General features: G+C 55.7%; 9 protein-coding genes across 9 annotated transcripts; 5 read left to right on the forward strand and 4 right to left on the reverse strand.

Moving 5' to 3' along the window:
* Positions 1–23: 23 nt before the first annotated feature.
* On the forward strand, positions 24–1,439 carry K452DRAFT_305310 (uncharacterized protein; the record flags this gene model as incomplete). The annotated part of the gene is made up of 4 exons (XM_033542886.1): positions 24–35; positions 141–213; positions 276–1,269; positions 1,391–1,439. 4 exons carry the CDS (start codon positions 24–26, stop codon positions 1,437–1,439), a joined length of 1,128 nt encoding a protein of 375 aa, XP_033402085.1.
* Positions 1,302–2,257, forward strand: K452DRAFT_109782 (uncharacterized protein). The gene has a single exon (XM_033535010.1). It carries the CDS (start codon positions 1,528–1,530, stop codon positions 2,110–2,112), a length of 585 nt encoding a protein of 194 aa, XP_033402086.1. The 5' UTR covers positions 1,302–1,527; the 3' UTR covers positions 2,113–2,257.
* A 953-nt stretch (positions 2,258–3,210) lies between these two features.
* Positions 3,211–7,470, forward strand: K452DRAFT_294938 (uncharacterized protein; the record flags this gene model as incomplete). The annotated part of the gene is made up of 2 exons (XM_033541760.1): positions 3,211–5,739; positions 6,298–7,470. The coding sequence occupies 2 exons, from the start codon at positions 3,211–3,213 to the stop codon at positions 7,468–7,470; spliced, it is 3,702 nt and encodes a 1,233-aa protein (XP_033402087.1).
* A 556-nt stretch (positions 7,471–8,026) lies between these two features.
* Positions 8,027–10,010, forward strand: K452DRAFT_283651 (uncharacterized protein; the record flags this gene model as incomplete). Its single annotated transcript, XM_033539809.1, has 1 exon — positions 8,027–10,010. The coding sequence occupies exon 1, from the start codon at positions 8,081–8,083 to the stop codon at positions 10,007–10,009; it is 1,929 nt and encodes a 642-aa protein (XP_033402088.1). The 5' UTR covers positions 8,027–8,080.
* A 2,308-nt stretch (positions 10,011–12,318) lies between these two features.
* On the reverse strand, positions 12,319–13,279 carry K452DRAFT_305315 (uncharacterized protein; the record flags this gene model as incomplete). Its single annotated transcript, XM_033542887.1, has 4 exons — positions 12,319–12,420; positions 12,509–13,013; positions 13,167–13,186; positions 13,229–13,279. The coding sequence occupies 4 exons, from the start codon at positions 13,277–13,279 to the stop codon at positions 12,319–12,321; spliced, it is 678 nt and encodes a 225-aa protein (XP_033402089.1).
* Positions 13,280–14,148: 869 nt separating this feature from the next.
* On the reverse strand, positions 14,149–17,224 carry K452DRAFT_109813 (uncharacterized protein). Its single transcript, XM_033535011.1, has 3 exons — positions 17,096–17,224; positions 16,614–17,003; positions 14,149–16,419 (listed from the first exon to the last, which is right to left on the reverse strand). The coding sequence occupies exons 2-3, from the start codon at positions 16,747–16,749 to the stop codon at positions 14,348–14,350; spliced, it is 2,208 nt and encodes a 735-aa protein (XP_033402090.1). The 5' UTR covers positions 16,750–17,003; positions 17,096–17,224; the 3' UTR covers positions 14,149–14,347.
* Positions 17,225–18,282: 1,058 nt separating this feature from the next.
* On the reverse strand, positions 18,283–20,182 carry K452DRAFT_341028 (uncharacterized protein; the record flags this gene model as incomplete). The annotated part of the gene is made up of 5 exons (XM_033545354.1): positions 18,283–19,044; positions 19,101–19,123; positions 19,265–19,500; positions 19,555–20,067; positions 20,118–20,182. 5 exons carry the CDS (start codon positions 20,180–20,182, stop codon positions 18,310–18,312), a joined length of 1,572 nt encoding a protein of 523 aa, XP_033402091.1. The 3' UTR covers positions 18,283–18,309.
* Positions 20,183–22,172: 1,990 nt separating this feature from the next.
* K452DRAFT_305318 (uncharacterized protein) lies at positions 22,173–23,324 on the reverse strand (the record flags this gene model as incomplete). The annotated part of the gene is made up of 2 exons (XM_033542888.1): positions 22,173–23,050; positions 23,240–23,324. 2 exons carry the CDS (start codon positions 23,322–23,324, stop codon positions 22,173–22,175), a joined length of 963 nt encoding a protein of 320 aa, XP_033402092.1.
* A 2,753-nt stretch (positions 23,325–26,077) lies between these two features.
* Positions 26,078–26,667, forward strand: K452DRAFT_283652 (uncharacterized protein). Its single transcript, XM_033539810.1, has one exon. The coding sequence runs from the start codon at positions 26,198–26,200 to the stop codon at positions 26,480–26,482; it is 285 nt and encodes a 94-aa protein (XP_033402093.1). The 5' UTR covers positions 26,078–26,197; the 3' UTR covers positions 26,483–26,667.
* Positions 26,668–26,933: the final 266 nt, after the last annotated feature.

The raw sequence follows: 26,933 nt of genomic DNA on the forward strand, positions 1-26,933 counted from the left end.
CCTGACAGGTAGTCCACCGAACGATGACGACAATGGTACGTTGATCCTCCCTAGCTCCTTTTCTCCGATCCGCTGTTGGCCGCCCCCCCATCGTCGTCGGTCGCAGCTTCACATGGCCTCTCTCGCTGACCTTGCTCCAGGACCTCCGCGTCGGCAACAAGTACCGTATCGGCCGCAAGATCGGTAGCGGCTCCTTTGGTGACATCTACCTTGGTATGGACTTGGCCCCCAAAAGCCACTTGTCGCCGTGACGCCCTACTGACTCCTCCCTACAGGCACCAACATCATCTCTGGCGAGGAGATTGCCATCAAGCTCGAGAGCGTCAAGGCCAAGCACCCCCAGCTCGAATATGAGGCTCGCGTCTACAAGTCGCTGGCCGGCGGCGTCGGTATCCCCTTCGTCCGCTGGTTCGGCACCGAGTGCGACTACAACGCCATGGTGCTCGACCTCCTTGGCCCCTCGCTCGAGGATCTGTTCAACTTCTGCAACCGCAAGTTCTCGCTGAAGACGGTTCTGCTCCTTGCCGACCAGCTCATCTCCCGCATCGAGTACATCCACGCCAAGTCGTTCATCCACCGTGATATCAAGCCGGACAACTTCCTCATGGGCATCGGCAAGCGTGGCAACCAGGTCAACGTCATCGACTTTGGTCTTGCCAAGAAGTACCGTGACCCCAAGACTCACTTCCACATTCCCTACAGAGAGAACAAGAACTTGACTGGTACCGCCCGTTATGCCAGCATCAACACCCACCTGGGTGTCGAGCAGTCCCGCCGTGACGACATGGAGTCCCTGGGCTACGTGATGCTCTACTTCTGCCGCGGCTCCCTTCCCTGGCAGGGCCTGAAGGCGGCCACCAAGAAGCAGAAGTACGACCGCATCATGGAGAAGAAGATGACGACCCCCACCGAGGTCCTGTGCCGTGGCTTCCCCAACGAGTTCGCCATCTACCTCAACTACACGCGCTCGCTCCGCTTCGACGACAAGCCCGACTACTCGTACCTGCGCAAGATCTTCCGCGACCTTTTCGTCCGTGAGGGCTTCCAGTACGACTACGTCTTCGACTGGACCGTCTACAAGTACCAGAAGAACGCCCAGGCCATTGCCCAGGCCGCCGGTAACCAGGCCCAGCCCGACGAGGAGGACAAGGTCCGTGGCCGCCATGTCACCAACACCGCCGCTGCCACCGCTGGCCCGACCGCCGCCGCCGGCACCATCACCGACAAGCGTCGTGGCCCCGTCAACCCCCGCGAAGGTGGCACCGGAATGTGAGTTTAATATTACATTCGACCTTAGTAAGACCTCTTCTCCTCTGCGGCTTTAGTGCGATGCGTGCTTGGCGCGGGGGGTCTTCACGTTCAAATGCTAATCTCGCTCTCGCCGCCACAGGCAACTTCGTTCGTCCAAGCGCAATGACCAGTACCAGCCCGGCTACTGATGAATGAAACGAATCGGCCCTAGCCTGGCATCTTTCCACACAATCCATCTTTTCACGTGGCATCGGTCTGAAACCCCCGTTTACTCCGATGGCACTCTGCAACATCTGGGAAACGCGGCATTGCCGTCCGGCAGCATCTGGGCGTCCGGACGGCGAAGACTCCTTGTTCACACACACTCAGCTCTCATCTCTTGTTTTGTCGGCTTGCTCTCGTTGGACCGATTCCTCGGCCTGCCCCCGCTCGGTCCCCCCGGCCCATCCATACGCTATCCTGGCGAGGACCCGGTCTCTGTGTGTTTCCGCCCGCTCGGGCGACGCACCGCCCTGGTCGTTGGCATCCTCTTACGCGCTGTTCGGATCGGCTCTCGAAAGGTGCTCTGGATCGTCGAGGGTAGGGAAGGCCGGCGGGCCCGGGGCAAGTGGTTTGGTTGCGCCTCTCAGCAAGTCACCAAGGACAACCTGGACCAACGACGACGACCTTATAATCGCGATGGTCCACGACATCGGCAAGAGGATCATCAGACTGCTCTCCAGTTTTCCTTCACCAACGTGCTATTTTCCCCTTTTCCTTTTTTTCTTTAGTCTTTTTTTGCTTTTTGCCTTTTTTGCGTTTTACTTGTGCTTTCGGGGTTACACATTTCCGGTACAGTGTCTGCTCGTGGGGAGGTTTTGAGCTACTATCAGGGGACGAACACCAGATTGAACACACACGGGGACGAGGGGGGGAAGGTGAGACGACGGTGGCGGTGGCGGAAGCACAGGGTCGGCTCCAGCACGAGGCGGTAGCTCTGGGCGGAAGAAGTCGAAGCCAGTGTGGATGACTGAACTGGCGACAGATGGAAGCTGCAATTGAGCACGGCCAGTGCGGGGCGGGAGGCCAGGTTTGAAGGCGGGAAGGTCACGGTTGGGGTTGGTTGGGGGGTGCGGGCTTGCAGAATTGCTTTCTCGGGTTACATAGTATCCATGCCACTCTTCTACACTCGACGGTTGTGCCATTGTGCCACTGGCTTTTGTGCATGCGTTCATGCTGGACAATCTAGTCTAGTCCAGTCTACTTGTGATAGGATAGCGATGATGGTGTTGCAGCCCAGCCCAGCTCAGCCTAGTCCCCAGGCAAGCAGTGGCGGGGGGCGGGCACCGGCGCCGATAAAAAAAAAAAAAAATTCCAACGTCCGTGTGCGCCCAATCCTAGATCCATAAGGCTGAACCTAACCTAACCTAGAGTAAGGATTGGGCAACGGGCAACAGGGCGCGAGTCAAGCGGGGCCAGTCTTGGCGGGAAGGCACGACTCGTACGTTTTTGCGCGGCGGTGACAAAAGCTCGGCCGGTGATTTGCCGTCTTCCATTCTTTGCGGCTTTGGCTTTGGTTGGTGGGTGCGTGCTGGTTGGTGGGTGGAGGGAGCTCGGTCCTTCTGAATTAATTATTGTCTTGACGTTACTTTACCTTTGCCTTTTTGCGAGGGCGACGCCACACACGCATACGCGCGCGCTCGTTCGTTCATTTACTGCGCGAGAGGTCAAGAGGTCTGCACGCTCGCTCGTACGAAAGAAGAGTGACAGAGAGAGAGCGGCGGTGTTTGCCACGACTGGACGACCGACCGAGGACTCACTCCTACGAGGACCTATCCGCCTACCTGCCTATCCGACTGCCTACCTACCTATCCACCTTACATCACGAACGGCGAACGGCGAACGAACGAACGAACAAACAAACGAACGGACGAACACACACACACCTACCGCCACCACCACTACACACACACACAAACAATGCTAGCAGCGGCTAGGCACGCCACTCGCACGGCCGCGGGCACGACGGGACGGCGGAGCGCGCTCGCGGGGGTGCGGCAATGGCAACAACGGCAGCAGCAGCTGCAGCGGCGTGGCTTCGGTGTGCAGGTGGCGAGGCGGGCGCCGTCGGAGGAGGGACAAGGACAGGCACAAGAGCATGGACAAGCACAAGCACAAGAGCAAGGACAAGCACAACAAGAAGCTCCAGAGGCGGAAGCAGAAGCAGAGACACAAGCCGCACAAGAAGAGCGCACACGCCCGCGCACGCCCGCCGAGCTAGAAGCAGCCGTGCGCGCCGCGCGCCAAGCCTTCGGCGACGTGCTGCCCGAGGCCCATCTCTCGGGCGAGGAGTACCGCGTCTACGAGCGGCTGTACGGGGCGCCGCTGCGGGTGGTGCCGATGGAGGAGCTGGTGGCTGAGCGCGTTGAGCATGAAGAGGATGGGGAGGGCGAGAGCGGGCTCGCTAAGGGCGAGGTTTATAGTGTGCGGGATAGCTTGTTTGTTGAGCGCAAGGATGGCACGCTCAAGGCTGTGGAGTATTTTGTTGGTGGGGAGGCGGGTGCTGTTGGGGAGGGGGCAAGGGAGGTGGAGATGGAGGAGGGCGAGGAAGGGGAGGAGTTTGTTGAGGAAGTGGAGGAGGGGGAGGAGGGGGAGGAGATGGCAGAGGCGGAAGAGCTAGGGTTCGAGGCAGAGGAAGGCGAAGAGGAAGAGTACGAGGGCAGCGGCGGCGAGAAAGTGCGCGCGCACCCGCTGACGCTAGCCGGGCGCTGGGCGACATCGCCCTCGACGATCCACCTCCCCAAAGCCGCCTTCGTGGAGCCCATCTCCAACATCCTCGCCGCGGCCTCGAACAAGCACCTCAGCGAGGCGGCGCAGCGCGTCTTCGGCGGGCGGCGCCTGCCCTACTCGGCCGCGACGCCGCGACCTGCGGGCGGCGAGCTCGTCCAGAAGCCCATCCCGCTCGAGCCGGGCCAGACTAGCATGGCGCCCATGGAGAGCGACGCGTACCTCGCGGCCGTGATGCCGGGCACGTACGCGAGCATGGTCAGCGTGCTGGTTGAGGTGCGGCGCCGCCTAGGCGGGGAGTGGCTTTCGGGGCTGCTGCAGAAAGAAGGGGGCCCGCTGATCCTAGACGCAAGCTCGGGCGGCGCGGCCGTCGTCGCGTGGCGCGAGGTGCTGCGCGCAGAATGGGCGCGGATACAGGAAGCAGGAGAGGCGGCGGAGGGGGCGCCCGCGCCCGTGGGCAAGGCGTCCGTCGTCACGGGCGCGGACACGCTGCGCAAGCGCGCGGCGCAGTTCCTGGATAACACGACGTTCATACCGCGGCTGCCGGAGACGATCGGGCCGGCGGACAAGGTGGGCCCCAAGGCGCGCAAGGTGTTCGACGTGGTGGTGGCGCCGCACTTTCTGTGGGGGATCCGGGAGGAGTGGCTGCGCAAGGCGGCGCTGCAGAAGCTGTGGTCGCTGACGTCGCCGCGGGGCGGCGTGCTGGTGCTGCTAGAGAAGGGGCTCCCGCGCGGGTTCGAGGTGATAGCGGGCGCGCGCGCGCAGCTGCTCGACACCGTCATTGCGAGCCCCGGGGCGGAGCGCACCGAGACGCTGCTCCAGGACTCGAAGCACAAGGGCCGCTGGACCAAGAAGGAGCAGGCCATGATTGTCGCGCCGTGCACCAATCACACCGCCTGCCCCATGTACCAGATCCCGGGCGTGAGCCGCAACCGCAAGGACTTTTGCTACTTTAAGCAGCGCTATATTCGCCCGCCGTATCTGCAGCGCTTGCTGGGCGCCCGCGACAGGAACCATGAGGATGTCCAGTTTAGCTATTTGGCGGTGCAGAGGGGCGTCGATCTTAGGAGGGAGAGAAGGTTTGAGCAGGGCGAGACGGCGGCGGATGCGGCGTTCGAGGGGCATGGGTTTGAGGAGGTGGTGGATGTGGATGTGGAAGAGGGGGTTGATGCTGAAGCGGGAGTAGAAGCGGAGACGATAGTCGCGGAGCAAGAGCAGGCACAGCAGGAGCCGACACAAGAGCCTACGACCACGACGGAAGAAGCAGCACCATCGACAACGGCGGAACAAGACGCAGCCTCAGCCAAAGCAGCAGTAGCCGCCTCAGCCGCGCAAACACAAGCGCTCACGCTGACGCTACCACGGCTGATCCTCCCGCCGCTCAAGCGCCGCGGGCACATCATAATGGACATGTGCACACCCGCGGGGCGGCTGGAGCGGTGGACGGTCCCGCGCAGCTTCGGCAAGCAAGCGTACCGCGACGCGCGCAAGGCGCGGTGGGGCGACCTGTGGGCGCTGGGCGCGGCGACGCGGGTGCCGCGCACGGTGCGGCTGGGCAAGGGCGGCGCGGCGGACGCGGCGCGCGTCCATGGCGACGCGGTCGGGTTTAGGGACTTGGGCGTTGCGGCGGCGAAGCTGAGTAAGGAGGATAAGAGACGCTTGAAGGAGAAGAGGGGCAAGAGTGAGAAGAAGGGGAGGGTTACGCGGAGGATGGATCGCGAGGTGAGGGATGAGCGGAGGAGGCTGGAGGAGGAGGGGTTTTTGTAAGGTGAAGTGGGTGTACTCTACCTACTCTGTATCTGTACGATTAGCTGGATTGAAAGTAAAAGTAAATAAACGAAGACGCTACTCTGCATTTATTGTTTCGTAGTGTTGTACATGGATCATGGACGGATCAGCGCGTAGGGCTGAAGATCAAAGACCTCGGTCCAACGTCATTCGTCTGCACCACCGTCTCCATTCGCCTCGCCCATAGCAAATTGTTCCATTCACGACGCATCCCACGCCGAACCGAATGCACAGGCTGCTTGCGCCTCCCATACTGTAGCAGTTCCTTGATCGCGCAAGCTCCAGCAGCAGCAACAGCAGCTATGGCGGCGCTCGCACGTCGTCCAAAGGCCCCGCCACCCGCGCCGCCGTCTGCGCCGCCAACTGACTGCGTCCATGAGGAGTCCTCTCCGCGCTCCTCCGAGTCCTCCCAGTCGCCCTCCCAACCGCCCTCCTCCACGCCCCCCCCCCCCCCCCCCCCCCCCCCGCGAAGCCATCTACCTACCGAACGAGATCCTGCTCGAGATACTCTCATACATCCCGCGCCACCCCTCGTCGCAGCGCACACTATACGCGTGCTGCCTGGTGAACCACCAATGGTACAACGCGGCGATAGCGCGCCTGTACGAAGCGCCGCACCTGATCGGCCCCAACTTCGCGCCCTTCGTGCGGACCATCTGCCCATCGATCAACGCGCACGTCAAGCGCAGCGAGCTAGCCGAGCTGGTGCGGGTGCTCGACCTGCGGCACATTGTGCACCAGAGCAGCAAGTCGGTGACGGCGCGGCTGCTCGGGCGGGTCAAGGGGAGCCTCGAGGTCTTCATGGCGCCGCAGTCGTCGTTTGCAGTCAACTGCTTCGCCGCGCTGAGCAAGTGCACCAAGCTGCGGACGCTGGACCTGTCGCTGACAAGCGAGGCGATTGCGCTGGCCTCGCTGGCGCACGCGCTCCGTCCCCTTGAAAGTCTGAAGACGCTGTATTTCCCCCGCTCGAGCAACGACAGCGACGCCTTCCTGTCGGCGCACATGCGCTGGCCCCCAGCCCTCGAGGCGCTGCATCTCAGCGGCGGCATCCACGGGCGCTTCATCAGCGGCCTGGGCGACCCCGTCTCGGGCGCCACGCACTTGCCGCCGAGCCTGGCCGTGCTGTCGCTGACGCATTGTCCGCGGCTCAAGGAGGCGGAGGTCCTGGGTCTGCTGGCGCATGCTGGGCCTCAGCTGCGCGAGCTCACGGTCGAGAATATCCGCGACCTGGGGCACGCGTCGCTGGACGGGGTGCTGCGGGCGTGCGCGGGCGAGGACGTCCAGCCAGGCGCGGCTTCAGGTGGCAGCCGTGCCCGGGGCCTCGCGTTCCTGCGCCTCTCGCTCGACTACATCACATTCAACGCGTTCGGGCGCGAAGGCACGGGGCTGTCGTCCTGCTCCTTACAACGCCTCGAGCTCAGCTCCTCGGGCGACACGGGCCCGCGCCACGAGGGGCCGGACCTCGATCTCGAACCGCTGGATTTGGTCGCTGCCCTGGACGAGGGCTTTTTTCCCGAGTTGAGGGTGGTGCGCGTCGCCAAGAGCGCCGGGTGGCATGTCCCGCCATTGGTCGAGGACACGGCGCATTTGTCGGAGGAGCTGAAGGAGGGGCGTGGGAGGGGGAGGGCGAGGGAGGCGGGCGTGTGGACGATTGATGATGAATGAGTAGCCGGGTGTGTGTAAAGTGGTGTTCAAGGTGCTTGATTGGAGCGCGGCGTTTTTGGCGGGAATGGGATCGGGGACAATGGCATCGGCATTACATACTTTTTCCTTTTTCCCTACACGATGGTATTCTGTTTATTTCGTCGTGTTTCTGTTTCTGTTCTGGGTGGATGTGTGTATGTATGTACATACTGTGGGAGGAGCATGTGCGCTTGGATTGTGGACTGTGGATGGTGCGGCGATGTGAGCATTCGAGCATGCGAGAATGCCCGGTTTAACCTATGTACTTTTGTGCATGGGAATAGTCTGGGAAGGATGTATGTATATAAACCAAACAGACAGACAGACAGCTGTTAATGTATATATATATATATATATATAAATGATCCCATCGGGTGCGGCCTTAACGCCGTAATCTCCGCATTGCCGGGCCCAAGCTCCTTGCACGCCCTTGCACGCGCGCGCGCGCAGTGACGAAAGTTGAAAGTGGTTCTGCGCTTCACTTGCTTCACTTTCTGCGCGCTTTCGTCGCGCTTCCTCTCTTCCTCTTCTCGCTCTCTACATCTCACCAACCAGCACCCACCGACCAGCAAACCGCCAACAACCCGCGAAAATGCCCCCCCAAAAGCGCAAGAACCTCGCCACCACCACCGATGGCGCGCAGTACAACAAGCGCGCGAGGCCGGATGATTACGGCCGTCCGCTTGCGGCACCTCCTCCACCGAGGCCGTCGTCGTCGGGGGAGAGAGAGAGGGGAGGGGTGGATTATGATGACCCTGGTTTTGGGGAGGGCGAGGACGCAAGCGCAGGCGCAACCACCTTTTCAGGCTCAGGCTCAAGTGCCCTCCCCGGCTCAGGCTCAAACACCCCCGCCCCCATGCGCTACGAGCGGCGCTTCGACCGCAACAACAACAACAACAACAACAACAACCACAACCACCACCACAAGCAGCAGCCACGCGTGCACGCGACATACGGGCAAGTGAGCGCGCTGCCGGGGCTGGATGAGCAAGATTACAGCAGCGACGCAGAATGGGACGGCGACATCAGCAGCGACGGCATGGACGCGCTGCGCTACCTGCGCATGGTGCGCGCCGAGGCGCACGGGATCCCGAACCTGATGGTCGCGGAGCGAGAGCGGAGCGTGGACGAGGAGGGCGTGTACGACGGGGAGCGGGGCTTCTACACCGACGGCGCGTACGTCGCTGCGCCGGTGCTGGGGCCCGTGAAGCCAGGCAACTCTGGGCACGCGCCCACCAACACCCCGCAAGCAGCATACACGGCCGCCCTGCTCGCGCGCTACGCCGCGCTCCGCGTCCGCCTGCAAACCCCGCCCCCGGCCGCCGCCCTCGCCGCCCTCTCCCCCGCCCATATCACGACGTTCCCGCGCAAGGCGCGTGCAATCAAACACGCCGTGCGCGACTGGCAGACCGTGCTGACGACGCAACCCCCGGCGCGCGCCCAGGCGGCCCTCATGGACCGCGCCGTTGTGCTGGCCGTGCTGCCGCTGGCGGAGGGGTTGCTGCGCCGCGGAAGGAATGTGGGCACGACGCTCAGCGCGTGGATCTGGGCGCTGCTGGCTAGGGTGCCGGAGATGGGCGAGCTGGGCGCTGAGGAGGTCGCTGTTGTGCGCGATTTGGCGAGGAGGGCCGTTTGGGTCGCTTGTGGCTGGCGGGGGGAGGAGGTTGCGCGGGCGACGGAGGGGTGGGCTGGTGTGGAGGAGGGTGAGGGTGCTGGGGAGGGGGAGGAGGTGGGTACTGAGGGTGTTGAGAGTGAGGCGGAGGCGGAGGCAGTGTTAGAGAGGGCGAGGAGGAGGGTCTTGGATGCGTTGGGTGGGGATGCAGAGATGGTCAATGCCGACGACTCTGAGCCGATATCTACCCCCGACATGGCACTACCCGCCAAGAACGCAGCGGACGCGGATCCCGCCACCGACAGCAACACCGACTCTACCACCAACAAAGACAAAGACAATCTCGACCTCGACGCCACCGCCCAGCAGCACCACCAACTCGCCGCCGCCCGCGAGCGCCTGCTCTCGCGCCTGGAGTTCTTGGACCCGGACACTGCTACCGCTACCGCTACCATGGACACAAACACAAACACAGACATCAACTTTGGCATGGACGGCACAGCCGACGATCAGGAGGCAGAAAACAGCAATGTTGACGCTGACGGCGAGGCGAAGAAGGAAAATGGTAGTGGCAAGCCCCTCCTGCAGGACAAAATACACGCGTTTGCGGCGCGGGACGAGGGATTGAGAGCGAGATTGGTGGAGGGGGGGTGGTTGCGTGGGGGGGGTGCGGATGCAGGTGCTGCTGCCGTTGACGGCAAAGAAGAAGAAAACGAAGAAGAAGTCGAAGGTGAAAACGAAGAAGGCGAGATTGAGGCCGGGGAAGGAAAAGGTAAAGATGGAGCTGAAGCAGAGGAAGAAATCATCCCAGACGCAAACACGCGCGCCACGCTCGATATGATTGTCGCGGTGGCGGCGGAGCGCTATGGCCAGTGCGATTTGGGCGAGTTTCGGGAGGTTTGGGCGTAGAGTTCTTTAGGGGTGGGGGTGGGTGGGGGTGGTTTGCTGATACCTGAGTTGCTGAGTTGCTGAGTTGCTGAGTAGCTGAATAGCTGAATAGCTGGTGCAGAAGGTTACGGTTACGGTTACGGTTACGGTACGTAAACACAACGAGGCCTTTTGCTTGCTTGCTCGTCTTACTAGCTGTGCTTGCTTTCTATTCTTCCAGACAAGGAAGACGGCTCGAACCTGGAAGCGAATTTCGATGACCCCAGACGGGGCTGTCGTGTTGCGTGACTGCGGTCGTGTGTGTTGGTAGTGTCTGTCGGTGGGGGCTAAGACTTAAGAAGTAGGGCATGGAAGGGAAGGGAAGGAAGGGGGTGGTGGTGAGCAGCAGCTCAAGAAAACAGCACCACGCACCACTTTTCTGCGCTTGCATCCACTATCACCGTCAACACGAACCAAAGCAAACCCAATTTCAAAAGAAAATAACAACAGCACGTCATGAAATGTTTAGTGGAATCAGAAACCTTGCAGAAGCATTAGAACTTCGGCCGCAGTAGAGGATCAAGAACGTTTTTCGCAGAAGGCAATGGGCCGAATTGGTATGCCGCGTTTATGGGCGGGATTTTGCGTCGTGTGCGGTGCGTGGAGGGGGCGCTGGGAAGTGGAGAATGTTATATATATATATATGTGTGTGTGTGTGTGTGTGTGTGTGTGTGTGCATTTTATGCGTTGGTTGTGATGCTGGTCTGGTGTTAGTAGTGCGGAAGTGTGAGGGTTGGCGTGGTTGGTGCATGGTGTTTGAGACGTCACTGTTTGGAAATGGAGTTCGTGGCTTTATGATTGGGGGTGTGGTTGGCGCTGGATGGATGTGTATGTAAGTGGTTGGATGTGGTGGAGGGTGGATAAAAGACGTGTTGATGTTGCTAACTTGCTTGCTTGCCTGTTTGTTTCTTTGGGCAAGCTTGGGGAAATTTTCATGGCTATTGAAAGACAGGAAAGATCAGAGTAGTAATGGGGATTACTCTCGCTTTGCGTGTGCGCAAGAGAGTGAGAGGCTGCAACTGAATTGTGAGCTAGGTTTTTTTGGGGGGTGGGAGGAGGTGATGGTGCTGGACGTCTGTTTGCGGTGGTGTTGGTGCATAGTTATGGGCGGTTGCGATGGTGGATGGTATTAATAGAAGTAGAATATTTCTAAGTCGCAGGACAGCAGGCCTTATACCGTCTGCAGAAATAAGCTATAGATAATCTGTAGTATACCCTACCTTTTCTCATTATCCAGGTACATAGTATTTCCTATTTTTAGGATGCTCTTAGTCCCTTCTCAGGGCATCGGCGGCTCAGCATGCTGAAGTATGCGGAAGGAATATCTCTTATATCTAAATCCTTGTTACTGTATAGGCGAGCTCCGTAATCGTAGCACATGATCTATTGATGATGAAATGCTATTATATGTTTCTCTCTGTCTGTAGCCATTCTTGTGCTTCGAATGGATAATCGGCCTGTTTGAAGGCGCTTGAAAGTAGCGCATAGCACGAACTAGCTCGATGGTGAGGGTTTTTATGTGAGGGAGTAGCTGGGATTGCTAGAGGAAAAGATAGTTCGTCTGTTATAGATAGTTTGTTATGGGCTTTCTTTGTGAATTCTGAGTCCTTTGAATGCTTTGAGACATGCATAATTGCTGAAGATATTAGCGATGCAAGGGTGATCCCGTATTGTAGAGATGAAACGGTTCTTGTCTTCGCCCACGCCGTGTATGGTAAAACAATGAGGGCAGAGAGGCTACGTAGCTGGCGTGTATAGTTAGGAACGATATTGTCGGGCTCGAGGATCTGTCCGGACAGTTAAGGGGTTGGAATTTGGGAGATAACGATGAGCCGGTAAATATGTATACGCTATATAGAGACTTAGCTTATTGTTTTAGTATACGTGTTGCTGTACAGTGTAGCAGCTCGTATCTCCAAACAGTAACGAGGGCTGGGGAGTATGGGCTATATATTTTCATAAGAAAGAGCAGATCCCACCCAACACCGCTAACGGGATAACAATCTACCACCCGCTTCAACCGTCTGCCATCGACGCATTGGCTTACAATCAAGGCCAAAAAAGAAGCGGATCAATGTGCTGCTTAATCGTAAATAGCGAAGTGAATGGATGAGTCTAAAGAGAGTCTGCTTGAAGGGGGAGAGGAGAGTAATGACGTAAGGCGGCTATTTAGAATAGTGACGGTATATATTAATAGTTAGAGGTACCTAATGTACAGCATCACCGACGCAGCGACAAAAGCCTTTTATGTGAAACCAGCATCAGTGTTCGGAGGGACCCTCGTCGTGCCCTCAGCCCGGCAAACCGAATACCAATGTACCCCCTGCAAAACGCTTATAGCGAAAAATCGCCGCAGCAGTCTTCTTCTTAGATACTGAATAACCGACTCGCCGCTATAACGTACATGACAGAGAGCAGTGTTTGTGCGCTATACTATCTACAACCCTGTCTTCACACTGAAGAGAGCATCGATACACTGACAAGTTGTAGTATCTGCTGTAATGGCAACAAATCGATGAGCTGACACAGGACGGGAGTTGTGGCGAGCGTACTATAAATGCGTTGGAACTTTTGGTAAGCAGCAATCCTTAAGGTCTTACGACGGTTCACACCAGGGGGATTTCTTATACAAATATACGATGCAATATCGGGAGTGCTAGATCCACTCGGCCACTTATGCCCAATATTTCCAATGAGATTATGCTCATGGGATTCGAGCGGCTCTCTATAACCTTCCAAGGTGGCTATCATGGCTTCACTTCTGAACAGCTCACGGGATAGCCTATGACCATCGCATTCCTCTGCACATACAAAAGGACACTGGAACCTGAGGGCACTCAAGACCGGGAGAAATTCCAAGCCTACCGTAACATGAGTCGTTGCCAACATCACACCGACTGAGAGCGAGTTGGAAGATGCCAGCAAAGGTCTGACTTGAGTACTCTGGGTAGAAATGTATGTGACGTCTTCAACAGTCACGAAATTGCTAACGTAGTGCTCTGTGCAGAGAGGATCAGTGACGATGGCAATTCACGCCGATGGAAGGTGCCATCGAATAACAGCTGTATGTGGTGACGGAGCTGGTAGTTATGTACGGTAGGTAAGACGGTCGGGTTGAGAAGGCTGGTACGTGGCTTACCTGTTTTCATCTTTCCATTCCTAACTACTGTAATGTGTCTGCTTCCATGTATTTGTACATACCCTCGTGCCCTTGTAGGCGTGTTTTCGTCCTGGCGTGACTTTACGGGACATGCTCGTGTTCTTATTCTCTCGCTTCTTTAGAGAGACGAGAAAGACGCGAGGGGATTAAAGTGTATGTATGATAAATACATACATGCATTCACATCCGCACACCACACAGCACGCACAAACAGACAGACACCTCCACCCACAGCAACAGCACCTCACTCATCACAGCACACAAATCACCCCTCACCCCCCTACAGCTGGCGGACAAGCCCATTTATTCATTCTACCATGAGCAGATCCAGCATCCCGGCCCGAGCGACCGTGCTTCTATCTACCTACAGCTCACGCTCACGCCCGCACGCATCTCCATATCCAGCATCAGCAGCAGCTAGGCCCTTGCCTCGCGTAGCCTCATCTCTGGAACCCCGTTATGGCCAATCCCACGCACGCACGCACGCACGCACCCGCCGTTCTGTCTCCTTCATTGATGTGCCGATCTTATGATTTTGAGTAGGGAGGAAAGAAAGCAGCTTGGAAAGAAAGAAAAAGAAAGGAGTAATTAAGGAAAGACAGAGAGTAGAGAAGCTGCGAAGCAAATCGCACATAAAGAGAGAGAGAAAAAGAATCCTGTGTCTCATTTGAGCCATTAGTGCAGGTAATAAGCATCTGTGTCGTTCTTTTTTTGTGTGTTTGTGTTTGCGTTTGCTTTGCCAGGGCGAAAGAGAAAAGACCATTCAGCAGCACGCTCGGCTCAAGACATCGCGGGATGTGCAATGTGCAACCAGACATGGCTACGAAGAGGAGCCAAATGTCGTTTGAAATAGTTGACTGAACGTGGCAGCGAGAGAATCCGTGAACAAGGGCGATGGTGGGCTTGTTGCAAGGTCTTGGAAGAAGAACGGTCGCTCCAGCATCACATCTTGCTTTGCTGTTGTTGAGAGAAGTCGACGAAATACCTGCAGCCGCAGGCCATTCGATGTAAGACAAGTTGGTCTTCAAGCACCTGCAGCAGCCAAGTAGAGACGAAATGCGCGATGAGTCGTCAGAGAGCCTTCTGTCTCAGACATCCGCCTAGCGCCACGGCGATTTGATCGACGGCATCCAGCCAGGATCAGCAGCCGGGCCAGGATTCTACATCTCCCCGCCCTGGCCACCAGCACCGAAGCCGAAGCTCTGAAGGCCGCTGCCACCACTCGGGCCACGGGGCAGCGAACGATAAGCGTCGCCAAAAGAACCAAAGCCCTTGAGCTTGCCCAAGTCCTCCGCACTGCCTCTAAGGCCCGGACCGGTGGACAGGAGGCCATAGGCGTTGGTCCCGGCAGCGGGCTGACCTGGGGCTCTCGTAGCAGGTACGAACACCGGCGCGACCGAGGACGTGAAGTAGCGGGGATCACGCCCGATGCGCTTAGGTACCTCGCCCCAGTCCTCGCCGAAGAAGCTCTTGTTGCCGTCGCGGCTGCGGTCGATCGCAAAATCCGGAGGCGAAGCGAAGCGCATAAAGTGGTCTGGCACCTTCTCTACCCCCTTCTTCTTCTTCTCAATATCGCGAACGTAGGATGAAAATGTCTCGTAGAGGGGTAGAAGGGCGCGGTCAGTGACGACAAAATCCTTGTGAGCTTCTTCATTCTTGGAAGTCTTCGCCAACGCCTTCAGATATTCGTCGTGGCGTTGGCTTAGGTTTCCAGAGGTCCACCATTTGTCGAGTCTCTCACCATAGCTCATGCGAGTGGAGGTCCTTGCGGTAGGGTTGCTCGCACTGGGCATGTCGTCGTAGAAGAAGGGCCCACCAAAGTTTTGCGGCGTAGGCAGAGCCTCGGACGCAGCAGAAGTGTTGTAGACATCTACGAGGCGCCCTTCATAGCCAGGCTCGGGATCGCTGGTGTGCAAGTCCTTGCGTGAGAATTGTGAACCGGAAGAGGTAAGACACTTTCCAGCTTCCGCGTTCTGGCTCGGTTGCAGGTGAAATCCAGGAGGGTGCTCCATCGGCCCGGGGCGAACTGTTTCGACAGTTGACGTGGGCAGAAACGAGTTAAGCACACGCGGTACCGGAGTGCGGTCTTCTTCAGAAGCGAAATCGATCTCAACTGCTCCAGTGGGATGTGGCTCAACCGGAGAATCGTAAGCAGGCGTCTGCGCTACCTTCTGCGTAGACTTGAACTCGTCACCGACGCGGTTGAGATAATCCAGCATGCGCTCGCGGCTAGGGTTTAGTTCTTGCACTGATGAACGGATCTGTTGCAAAGGCATCACCGACTGCAGGCCCTTGACAAGCTCTTCGGGATCGGGAGGAGCAGAGACTTGCTGCTGCTTCGCCTGGCGTAGCTGTTGGATGTGGTCACGTTCCTGTTGAATAAAAAAGACCTTTCTGTCGAGCCTAGACTGATCCATGGAAGCTTCAGGGCGAGGTGGTGGTGAGTCGCGGACGTCACGTTTGGTTCTACCAACGTTTGGCGAAGGGAAGCGAAAATCTCTGTCCATCTGCCCGCGCGGAGCGGTGGGAGCTTCGACAAACGGGTTGTCATCACGGAAGGTTTGCAAACGGAGCGGAGTGGGAACACGAGGTGGCTCTTCGCTTTGCGGACGCTTGGTCGCCCCATATACCTTTGGAGGAGCTTCCTGAGTGTTTGGTTTCAGGTTTTTTAGGGCGAGCGAACCGAGGACCGGAAAGTCATCATCTTTGGTAGAAGGTCCAGCCACAATCGGAATTTGGTCATGGCGACGAAGCTCTTCGGCAGTGTTTGTCTTGAACCCTGGGCGTGACGAGGCGACAGTGAAGTTGGAAGGTTCTGCGTGAACACTCTTACCATATTCCTCGGCGAGCTCGCAGAAGTATTCCAAAGAGCTCGGGCGTTCGCGCGTGGATCCGATGAGCTTCAAGAAGTCCGGAGAAACCACTGGGCCTTCGATTGTCTTCCGTACGCAGGAGTAACACCCGATGACGATCCACTCAAAGTAGGTCGCAGACCACTGATGCGCGGTGACGTCGCGATTCGGATGCTTGATGTACTGAATCTCACCATGATGATTTCCGACTTCCGAGCGAAGGTAAATAGGGTCAGGCAAGCCCTTGGGAAAGATGATCAAAATCTCGTCGTCTTCAGCCAAGCGGGCCGCCATGGAGCTTGAGCCGACGGTAGTCGTGGGGTCGCCTTCGCTGTAAGCTGAGTCGTCCTCGTAGAGGTCGACGTTGGGAAAATCTAGGACTTCGGCCGCGTCAGCAGCTGGGACACGTCTGGAAGCATCAACCGTAGCGGGAGTTTCGTCTGAAAGCACGGCGAAACGGTTGAGGCCCGGGTCATCGCGAGGAGTCACTGGTTCATGAGACTTAATCCTTGGCGCTTCGCAAGGTCCTGGCATGCATACAAGGGATTTCTGGGTGAGTGTGGGGTAGACTTACTGTTGTGATCGCCCAGGTCCAGCGGCTTCCACTGCTTCTGCTTGGACTTGAGCTTGATCTTGGCTGTGACTGCGGGCGAAACATCGCGGGGCGGCGGGACATTCTCCCTCGGGACACGCGACCCGCCACGCGCCATCTCTGCGAAAGTGTGTCCTGATTGCGCCACGGTAGTGCTCTGTGAGGTTGCGAAGGCGGAAACGGTTGTGCGGAGTGGCGTGGCGTGGATGGTCGTCGCAACGTGCTTGTAGGCTGGCGGCGAGTCCTCTTCGTCGTAGTCGTCTTCGTACCAGTCGTCTTGAGAGCTGCCGCGACGGATCTGGTCCTGGGGCACGACCTGGATGTGCGAGTAGTTTTCGTTTACGGTGACGCGACGCCTACGCCGTCCGCCTCCTTGGGCGCGGCCGCCTGTCAGCCGGAGAATGTCAGGTAGTTTGCGTATGCGCGAAGAGCAGCGTTGCAGCGGTAAGTTAGTCTGGACTTACTGCGACGGCGAGTGCGTGAAGGGCCGGTGGGCGCCAGCTTGAACGATTTTATACACGGTGCAAGGGAGTGACAAGTGAAGTAGCGAAGAGTTACACGCGACGGAAAGTGAAGGGTCTGGCGAAGGATGGGTGTTGGGCCTGGCAGGGAAGGCACTTCCTTTTCACCCACCAGTCCCAATTAGGCAATGCGCAAACGGTGTTCATCCTGCACACCGCCTGCTACCCTTTCCATGCTCTTGATAAATTCTGAACGATGAGCACTAGTAAACCATGACCGTTCTGTCTACAGCACTCCGAGCTTGAGGGCCTCAAACGTAGAACCAAAGCCACGCATAGGATATACCTACCACCATTCGTCCTGACCTGCTTGGTTTTTGTCTACCAGGACAAACCAACACACCCACTGGCATCCTTTCAGGACAAATCCCACCAGTCAGGAACAAAAGAAATGCGCCATCCCGTCAATGCGGTGTACGAAAGGACCCAGGAGGACCCATAAGTACGGTGCGGGTCTCATGGCGACTGGCGAGCGTTTGTTTCTGTTTTATTTGTAGACATGAGGTTGGAGATTGATTTGTCCGGCGGTTCCGGGATCCCTCGTTCAGCGTTGGCAGGGATGTTTAGTCTATTACAATGCTACCCGGAGCCTCGTGGCAAGCTCTGTGTAACACTGAACGTCTCCGCTCTATAGTCGACTCGTCTCCAAATGACTATGAATTGAGATAACTCTAAGTCGTATGGAGGCCTAATGACACCAATCGGTTCAGGTGTATGCATTTCCTGCCGGCACTACCATTAAATTGAGCCTCACGTGCTCAGTGTTTGTATTTATTCCTCCCTATAAAGCCTCAGCAACCGGATAATTTGCCCATTATATTTGACTGCCTACCCGACTCCGAACCACATACTATGTAGGATCTGCTATACCCACTGAGTGCTCTTTAGGTAGTTATGGTAAGCTACAATACAGCAGCCGGTAGTTGCCGGGTAGCCACAAGGGGAAAAGGATACTGGAGTACAAGAGGATTTGGAAGGACACGACGGCATGACTAATTAAGAGAGAAAAGGTATTTCTTAAGAGTATGAGGAGAGAAGGAAACGTTAGGCGCTGTTACATCGTTCTAGGTACGCATTGTTATATTTAGATGACATGCGTTTGCTCTTTGTTGTGATACAAAGTTAAACAACAACCCCGTTTCGCTGCCAAAGGCACATCAAACGTGCCCCTCAGGGTTTTTCTCATGATGGATAACCTCACGAATAATCTCTCCTGCCTCGACGCCCTTTGCTTGCGTATCCTTGATATGATCCACCTCTTCCGCAATTCTCGATTGGCCCTTCTTCGTCTTCCAGGGATGCGGTCCCTCCTTGCTAAACATGAACTCAACCTCCTCAATCGTCTTTCCGCAAGTCTCGGGGTAGGTGAAGAAGAATTGTGTCGCAGCGGCGAGACACAGCACTCCGAAGATAACAAACGTCTTCCACAAGATGTTGCGGAACGCCGGGGGGATAAACAGGCCCAGAGCGAAGTTGAAAAGCCAGTTCCCGACGGCGGCAATGCCCATGCCGTGTGCACGCGTCTCGAGAGACCATACTTCCGCGGCGTAGATCCAGCAGACCGGCGCCAGCGTCAGGGCGTACACGATGACGAGCAGGTAGGAGAACGCGATGACAGTGTGGGCCGGCGCGCCCTTCACTTTCATCACGACGTTGAGGTCGCCGTCTACGCCGTCGGGCACGTATGTGTAGTGGGCGCCTAATACGCCGCCGACCACGAAGTGACAGAACGACATCGCGATGGCGCCCCATACCAGCAGCTGCCGCCGCCCCACCTTGTCGACGTAGAAGAACATGATGGTAGTAAAGATGATGAAGAGCGCGTATTGGATTCCTGACGCGATAAGGTTGACGTTTCCGCTCAGGTCAGCCATCTTGAAGACGTAAACGATCTAAAATTACATCAGCCAATGTTAAGTGTCAATATTACGGTTATTTACGCGCTTACGTAATATGTCATGACATTGGCGCCTAGGGGCGTAAATCAGCTCTATCTTAAGAGAAATATCATGCAGAATGACTGGGGAGGGGTGTTTGGGTCGGAGGGAGGGTGTGGGGAAATATTTTGGAAATTGGTTGAAAGGGGAAGGAGCGGGGATTTCCTAGCATTACCTGACATCTGTTGCCAAGCTTGGACACTGAATCCAGCCATGGTACGCTTCCACATGCCCTTGTAGATAAATTTTTTCCAGCCGCTTTGTGAGGCCCGCTCGGCGGCCAAAACCGTCATAATTTCCTGGAATTCGGCAAGCACGAGAGGATCGTCGGTTCTGCCACCAGCCTGGATCTTTGCGAGAGTATGGATAGCTTCTTCGGTGCGGTCGACCTTTGCAAACCATCGAGGGGATCTGTGGTTATTGTCAGATATCAAATTTTGGGTATCGGGAGCGGACACCACTTACTCTGGCAAGAACGGGAGACCGACCATCAAAAAGACACAAGGAATAAACTGAATGCCCCAGGCCGTGCGGAAAGACGCGGTGCCGTCAATGAAGCTGCATCCATAGCCAGCAAAGTACATGATCAGGATACCCCACTCAATGGCCAGCTGCTGGATGATGATGAGCTGGCCGCGTTTGTCGTGTCTGGCAATTTCGGCAAGGTACACGGGTACCTGCGAGGAGGTGATACCGACGCAAACACCGTTGATGACGCGACCAGCAATCAGCATGCCAACACCGTTGGTAGCGACCTGGATCGCAGTGCCGACCAACCACCACAAACACGCGAAGAAGATCGCGCCTCTACGCCCCCACTTGTCGGAGATGAAACCAGAGATGAGCGAGCCCACTACGGAACCGGCAGCAAGGGCTGAATTGATACCACCTTGGGTAACGCCGTGAGGGTTGTCGAAGTAATCGAGATACTGATCGGTTCCGATGATGGCGGACATGGACGAAATATCGAAACCGAAGCTAACAGCGATCAGTGAACGGCTACCAAACCGAAGGCGGCCAGTACTCACAGCATACCACCTATCGTCGCGATGATCGCGAGGAAGTAGGTGTTGTACGTCTTTGGGACCTTCATGATTGCGACTTGGCCTCAAACGACCAAAATCCGTTCGCAGAAGAGGAAGTAAGTAACGCGCGGTCAGAGTCCGCAGCAGCAGGGCCCAACTGGCATATAAACAATTGTATTGCGGCGCAAGCCGCTGTCTTACACATGAAGAAGAAAATATCCCGGTGGCTTGGGCTTTTCTCGCGCGCCATTGACCCGGCTGCAACGGTACAGAGCATCAAACCCGGGGAAAGCAACACTGGGGACCCAAGCAACGGGGCTCTAGCTGCTTGAAGCTTGTCGCCCGCTGGGGTACATGGCTAGCGGGCACTGTAACTGGGCGCTTCGCCGCGTCCAAAGGATCTGTTCTCCGCAGACGCGTTTGATTACCCGGCCTTAGGGCTTAGCCGCCGCTCATTACCCGGTGCGCACCCCGCAGCGCGGGGTGGCCCCGATATTTTCTCCACGAACAGCAGATCCGGGGAAGCTGTCCTGGCGTGCCTGATTTGCTGCGCCCCCCCTGTAGCTGATTCGTCTGACTTCTCGATGTTGCATTCTGTCGCACGTGGCGTGAGCTCGGACACGAGATGCGCCTTCAGTGCTGCCCAATGGCGGTCTGGGCTCGTATTTGTATGGCTTTTTGGTGGCGCCTGCGTACTACATTTTTCCGATCGCGCGTTACTTGGTTTTTTCTGGGCGACGCTGGCTTATGCGAAGCCCTGAGCTTGGCTGGAGTTGGTGGTCGATGACGCCGTGCTCCGGACGACGACATCAAGGTATACGTGGTAGCGTCCGTCACCGTCAAGCTGGATCCACACTGTAGCCAGACGGGTATAGATACAAGCAGTCCCTATGGGATGATTCTCGTCTAACTAAGAGCCTGAGTTCTAGACATGAATGAAACGTACCTAGAGCATACAGATACTTAAATTATCCAAACCAGATTTCGCCTTTCTAGCGAGATAGATATGGATATAACTATTCTCTATGAAACAATTTTTATCTAGATATAAGCACGACTTCTAAATATAAACAAAAGGGTCTACGAATGTATATATACTTGTGAAGCTGGGCGCGAGGAATTGGACGCCGCTTGTCCTCCTAGATTACTGCTACCTATAGAGGTATATATGCTGCTATCTAAAAGAACACGTTTCTTGTTGAGATCCTTAATTCCTTGCAGTAGAAGAACGTGTGGTGTAAGGGAGTCAGTTTATTGTGTAACAACTAACCGTAGGGTTGAAGCTGTGCGTTGTTAGAGTGATACTGGCTGACAATACTATATTTATGTAACTAGATTTCACTTTTTAAACGAGATAGTTATAGATATAAGTAGTCTCTATTGTGTATTTCTTCTCGGGCTGAAAGCCTTAGTCCTAGACAATAAGTGAAAGGATTTTAGAACGTATATATACTATAATTATCTAAGCTATATTCCGCTTTTACTCCGTATAAGTATTGTTATCTTCTTAGGTAGTAAGTCATGCTTAACGGTAAAGAAGGATAATACTACTAACGTAGTAGAAGTTATCTACAAGGTCGTATATAGCATACCTAATATAGTTGTTTAACTTTACAATAGCTGGTGTCTTACTTCTGTTCGTGGAGCAGCGGAGGACGTGCTTAAAGAGCGCTACAGCGTGATGAACAGTCCGCGAACACGCACCAGTTGCTGCACGCTCTAGGAGGACTTTTCAAGCTCCCACTGAGTTGCGAGAGGCCCATTTCGTACCTAAACGACCCTCCAGGTCTGGCTTCCAGAAGCGAGTGAAGAGGTCCTCTGTATCTTTGAGTGAAAGTTTTGATTTTCATGCAATTAAGGAAATTTATATGAAGGAAATTGGGAGTGAATTGACTCCGTGATGTTTTGAAAGAAGATCCTAACCGCCAGAGAACTATGAAATGCCTAGTGAAAACTTTTCTGAAAAGTGATTGAAAGCTTTGAATGATGAAAACCGCAAAAGGGGAGAGGGGGAAAGAAGAATTTGTCGTCCAGCTGCAGTAAATGAACCATGTTCATTCAGAACCGAGAGAAATACCGAAAGCTGCCACTGAAAGGGCGGATATCGTGATTATTTCCGTCATCTTCAGTAGCGCGAACGAGCGAATTGGACTGCTCTATGGTTGGATCGACAGCCGGTGAATGCTCTGAATGAGCAGATTCTGACTGCTCAAGCTGTTGTTTTCGCTCTTCCAGGCGCAACAATCTCTGACGCAACGAGCTCGGATACTCTTGGCTGTCGACGGAAGCATTCGGAGATGTGACTGACTGCAGCGATGACGCAGTCAATGTTATTGTGCCGCTGTCGTCAGAGGTCAACGTCTTCTGCGTTCTGCAAGGACATTCAGCAGCACAAGGCCTTGCAATGCACCTTGGCTCGTGCTTGCATCTTCTCCATTTCAGACAGTTGCTGTGACAGCTTCGTCTTTTCAGATTGACTGAGCCGGGCTCAACAGTGAAATGATGCGCATTGCAGCAACGTTCATTGCCACATAGATGCGAGAGATGATAGCCGTGGTCCAACCACCCTCTCATTTGAGAGAGCGTCATCCGATTGTTGACCAGGAGGGCAGCGAAGCCGAACTGAATAGTAATGGCTTTTTGCTCATTGTCTCCAGCGAGCGCATCCGCATCCCACCATCTGAAAGCCATTTCAAGTCGTTCGTAGGATTTCGCTCGCCTTGGAATTGACCAACACTCGCCAGGAGTTCGTTCCGGTGTCTTTCGGAGCACTCTTTCAACTTCTCGTTGCAAGCGCCCTCTGAAGCGCTTCTCCATGCAAAGAAAACTCAGCTTCCGCAGTCGTAGGTCTTTTCCGGGGATGCCACGGCGGGATTTCGCAGAGCTTTGGGAATCTTGGCTTGATTGTGAATCGTTCGACTCTGATTCTAATCGTTCTAAACGATCGAATTAACAGTGACGAAAGAACAACAGTGATGAAATAACAACAGTAGCGAAGGGAAACCAGTAGCGAAAGAACAAACAGCGGCGAAAGAGTAAACAGCGGCGAAAGAGTAAACAGCGGCGAAAGAATAACAGTGACGAAAGAACAAAAAGCGGCGAAAGAATAAATGAATGAAGCTTACGTCTTTCGCAGTATCTCTCGCGCTCAATAGCCAGCTGCTCCCTCAGCGATGGGTCAACGACCCAGAATTCATCATCGTCCTCCATGGCCCCTTTGGGCCGCGCTGCCGGCTGTGGAGGATGGGGGTGTGGTGGTGGTGTAGTGGAGGCGGGGCGGAGGTGTGGTGGAGGGTTGAGGAAGAGGAGGAGAGGGGGAAGAGGGTAAGAAGGCTATTTATATAGCAGAATCCTAGCCATGAGCAAGCGGCCGAGGATTAAAAGAAGGGAAGGGGCCCTAGGGGATAGTTGCCTTCTTGGTTGGTGTCGGGAGGGGGCGGTGAAGATGTGGGAGTCTAAATTAGAAGGTGCAGATAAAATTGTTGTTTTATTAGTAGAATAAGTATAAGTAAGTAGGGTAGAAGAAAAGAAATAGGAAAGAGCCCTTGGGGGTGCCTGCCTCATGGGTGGCGGCAAAGAGGGGCGGTGACGGGTGGAGGCTGGTGATTGGTTAGGAGTCAGGATGGTTGCTCGTATAGCCCGCTGGCTATGGTGAAGTGGTAGATTTGACGGGAGAACTGGAAAGAACCCTGGTAGGCAGCATTAGCCACAAGACGGCAGGTCCATTTTAGAGATCCAAGAGTGAAGCTTGGGGAGATGATTACCTTTTGGAAGTGGAAGAAAAGGCGTGTAGGCGCCGGCGGATGTAGTGCCTCCAAGAAGCTGGTGGTGAGATAACCAAAAAAATAAGGATTTGAAATCTAGTAGCCTGGTGCGGATGGAAAATTTTGTACGCGGCCGCGGTGCCAATTTCTGCTGCAGGATACTGTCTCGACGGATAGCCCTGTCGTGAAGAGACTATAGCCAGAAGCTCTGGTCATGTCCGCGAGATTACTGATTGCTGTTTGTCATGAAGAAGCGGTGCTGAAAGGCTGTCTCTTCAAATATGCTCTGCCCTGGCAAACCGGAATGGAAGAGCCTCTATCTTTTCGAAGTGAGGTTGTCCTGTCATGAAGAAGCGGCACCCATGAATTTTGCTTCTTGCCGTGACGACCTAGTATTAGGAACTCAAGCTCTTTAAAGTGAAGCTGTTCTGTCCCGTAAGTCCAACCAAAAAGCTCTTGTCGTGTCGGGCCGACCTCTTTCTGTCCTGAAGAGCTGGCGTGGCCTCTCACAATCAGCACTGATAATCAAGGCAGATCATCTTGGTAGACTATAGCCGAGTTTGAGAGGCAGCAAGGTTGAGAGGCAGGAAGGTTGAGAGACAACAAGGTTCAGAGACGCCGAGGCTGGTAGACGGCGAGGTTAGGGACGGCGAGGCTGAGGGTCGACGAGGTTTAGAAACGACAAAGCTAGAAGACGAGAAGTTGAGGGACGAGGAGGTTGAAAGTCAAGAAGGTTGAGAGACGGGGCGGTTGAGGGACTGGAAAATGAGAGGCTGAAAGGATAGGTAGGTAGAGGGTTAGAGACCAAGAGACGAAGACCTCCCCTCAAGCCTTCACGGCCCCTAAAGATAAATCCACCTGCAAAATTCGTCAAGACCCGTTAACGCATCATCAAGAAAAGTGAAGACCTCGAAGACAACTCACTCCAAAAGCCCCATCCAAGCACCATCCAAGCCTGGTCCAGCACCACCACCGCAGACACCGCCAGTAAGGCCCAAACCCCCCTCCGGCCCTTAAACACCAACTCTTATCATGCCGTTCCGCAACACGCCGCATCAGGCGCTCAACGACACGGGGTGGCGGTGCCGTGTCTCCAGATCCGCGTGCCGCTCGGGCCGGCTTCCACTTCGTCGAGAGTGACACTGTGACTACAGACTTGAACGTGAATTCCCGGGGGAAAGACTCGCACGCAGCGCAAGATGGGCCATCGATATCGTGGCGGGAGGCGGGAGGCGGGAGTCTGGCGCTTGAGCACGCTACGCGCGTAGAGCGGAGAGCATTTGGATGGATGAGGGCGAGAGCTTCGGACAGGTGTGGAGGCGGGTGGTGGCGGCGTGAGAGTGGGGTGTTGGTGCGTGTAAGTGTATATCTTGAAGTCACTCCGAGCTTGAATTCACTGCCACTCCACACACACACACCTCTTGAGCTCTTGCTCTTACGCCATCGATATTAATGCGGCACGGCTTGGCTCCGCTCGACCCGTATACCCAGTGAAGCTGAGCTGTGTCGATGTGATGTCATACCGGTAAAAGTATGACTTGCTCCTTAGCCATTGATAACTCGTGTCTTTATATCCCCAAAACTACTCTTGCACCTTTAAATCTTCCCATACTATACCCTTACGACATACCTACACACTCTTACATGCTCATACCTTTATATCCCTTTAAATCACTTATACCTAATATCGTGTCACCTTTATATACCCACTTGACAACTACCAACCGTAGCGTTACAGTCTACTACAGCTCCCCAAGGAATCTTCCATAGGTACCGCAGCCTTCACCTAACACGGCCAGCAAACCAGTCCAAAAGACGAGCAAAATTATCAATTATCCGTGGCCCAACCAAATTCAAAAACAAAAATCCCAAGCTCTTACACTAGCACCGAAATCCCTCATCAAGCCCATCTCGTCTCCGGCTAATTCGCGCACCACCGAGCCTCGCACGGACAGCTACGGTGTATGTATAAACCCAAATTACCCGGTCCCCATACTCCGTCATCGCAGCTCCACTCCACTCCACTCCACTCCGCTCCGCGCGTCTCCGCTCCCCACACTCTTACTCAACCTTTGGCGCGGCAATCTCCTCGCCGACGCCGACACACCCAGCCCGGCGCGCCGGCCTTGTCGCGTGCGCAGAACCTGACTGTGCAAGAAGGAGAGGGCTTTTGAGTTTTGGCGAAACGCGTCAAGCAGCTGCCCGGTACAGCGACCTTGCTATCTGTACCTCCATCTCGTGCGTCACCTCGATGCCTATCCATGCCCATACGCGCGGTAGGTAATAGCCGCACCCACCCACTCACCAGTTCCTCACATCATGAGCGACAAAATCAAGGCACGATCGCGAAACCAAGACCAAGACCAAGGAAACGAAAATGAAAAAACCACGCGCAAACCCACCCTGCAACCCCGTCACTACGGCCGTATCCCCCACGCCCCACGCTCCACGCCCCACGCGCGCGCTCACCCCACCTCGCAACTCGCGTCCCCCAATCCATCCCCAAATTCGCAATCAATTTTCACCGGCCCGTCCGCCAGGCCGTCCGGGTGGCAGGGTGGTGGTGGCTCCACAAGCGAGCCACGCGAGCGGGCAATCAACTAACCTAAGCGAGTACATACTCTCTACACAAGGCCCAATCAGGCGCGGGGCCCCGGCCGGACCGTGTGCCGGGATTCCGTCGGCGCGGGCGTGGCGGGTGGGTGGGTGTTTATGCGAAACGCGCGAGGGTATGTACATGACTATATGGCTGGTAGGTGAGAGAGGGAGAGAGGGAGAGTAAATGGGAGAGAGAGTGAGGTAGAGAGAGAGTGTGTGGGAGTGAGAGTAAGGGAGAGTGAGAGTGAGAGTGTACCTTCAGAGTGCCACAAGCAACAAATAGCTACCTATGTACGATCGTGCACCACGCCCGCAGCCAAGCCCTTAAGCACCCGCGCCATCGCGCACCCCTGCACCTGCAGCCCATCACGGTGCGGGCCACCACGGTGCGGCGCGGGGTTGGGTTGGGCGGTTTCGCGCCGAGTACCGAGTATAAATTGGTTGGGTGGGCGGCGCT

Source organism: Aplosporella prunicola, assembly GCF_010093885.1.
Source record: "Aplosporella prunicola CBS 121167 unplaced genomic scaffold K452scaffold_3, whole genome shotgun sequence".
In the NCBI taxonomy this organism is placed as follows: Eukaryota; Fungi; Ascomycota; class Dothideomycetes; order Botryosphaeriales; family Aplosporellaceae; genus Aplosporella; species Aplosporella prunicola.

Excerpts from the sequence above, each read along its gene's own strand:
- K452DRAFT_109782 (XM_033535010.1), top strand. The coding sequence starts at position 1,528 with ATGGCACTCTGCAACATCTGGGAAACGCGGCATTGCCGTCCGGCAGCA.
- K452DRAFT_109813 (XM_033535011.1), bottom strand. The coding sequence starts at position 16,749 with ATGGCGCGTGGCGGGTCGCGTGTCCCGAGGGAGAATGTCCCGCCGCCC. Across the intron at positions 16,420-16,613 it reads GGACCTGGGCGATCACAACA|TCCTAGATTTTCCCAACGTC; the intron begins GTAAGTCTACCC and ends ACGCGGCCGAAG.
- K452DRAFT_283652 (XM_033539810.1), top strand. The coding sequence starts at position 26,198 with ATGAGCGACAAAATCAAGGCACGATCGCGAAACCAAGACCAAGACCAA.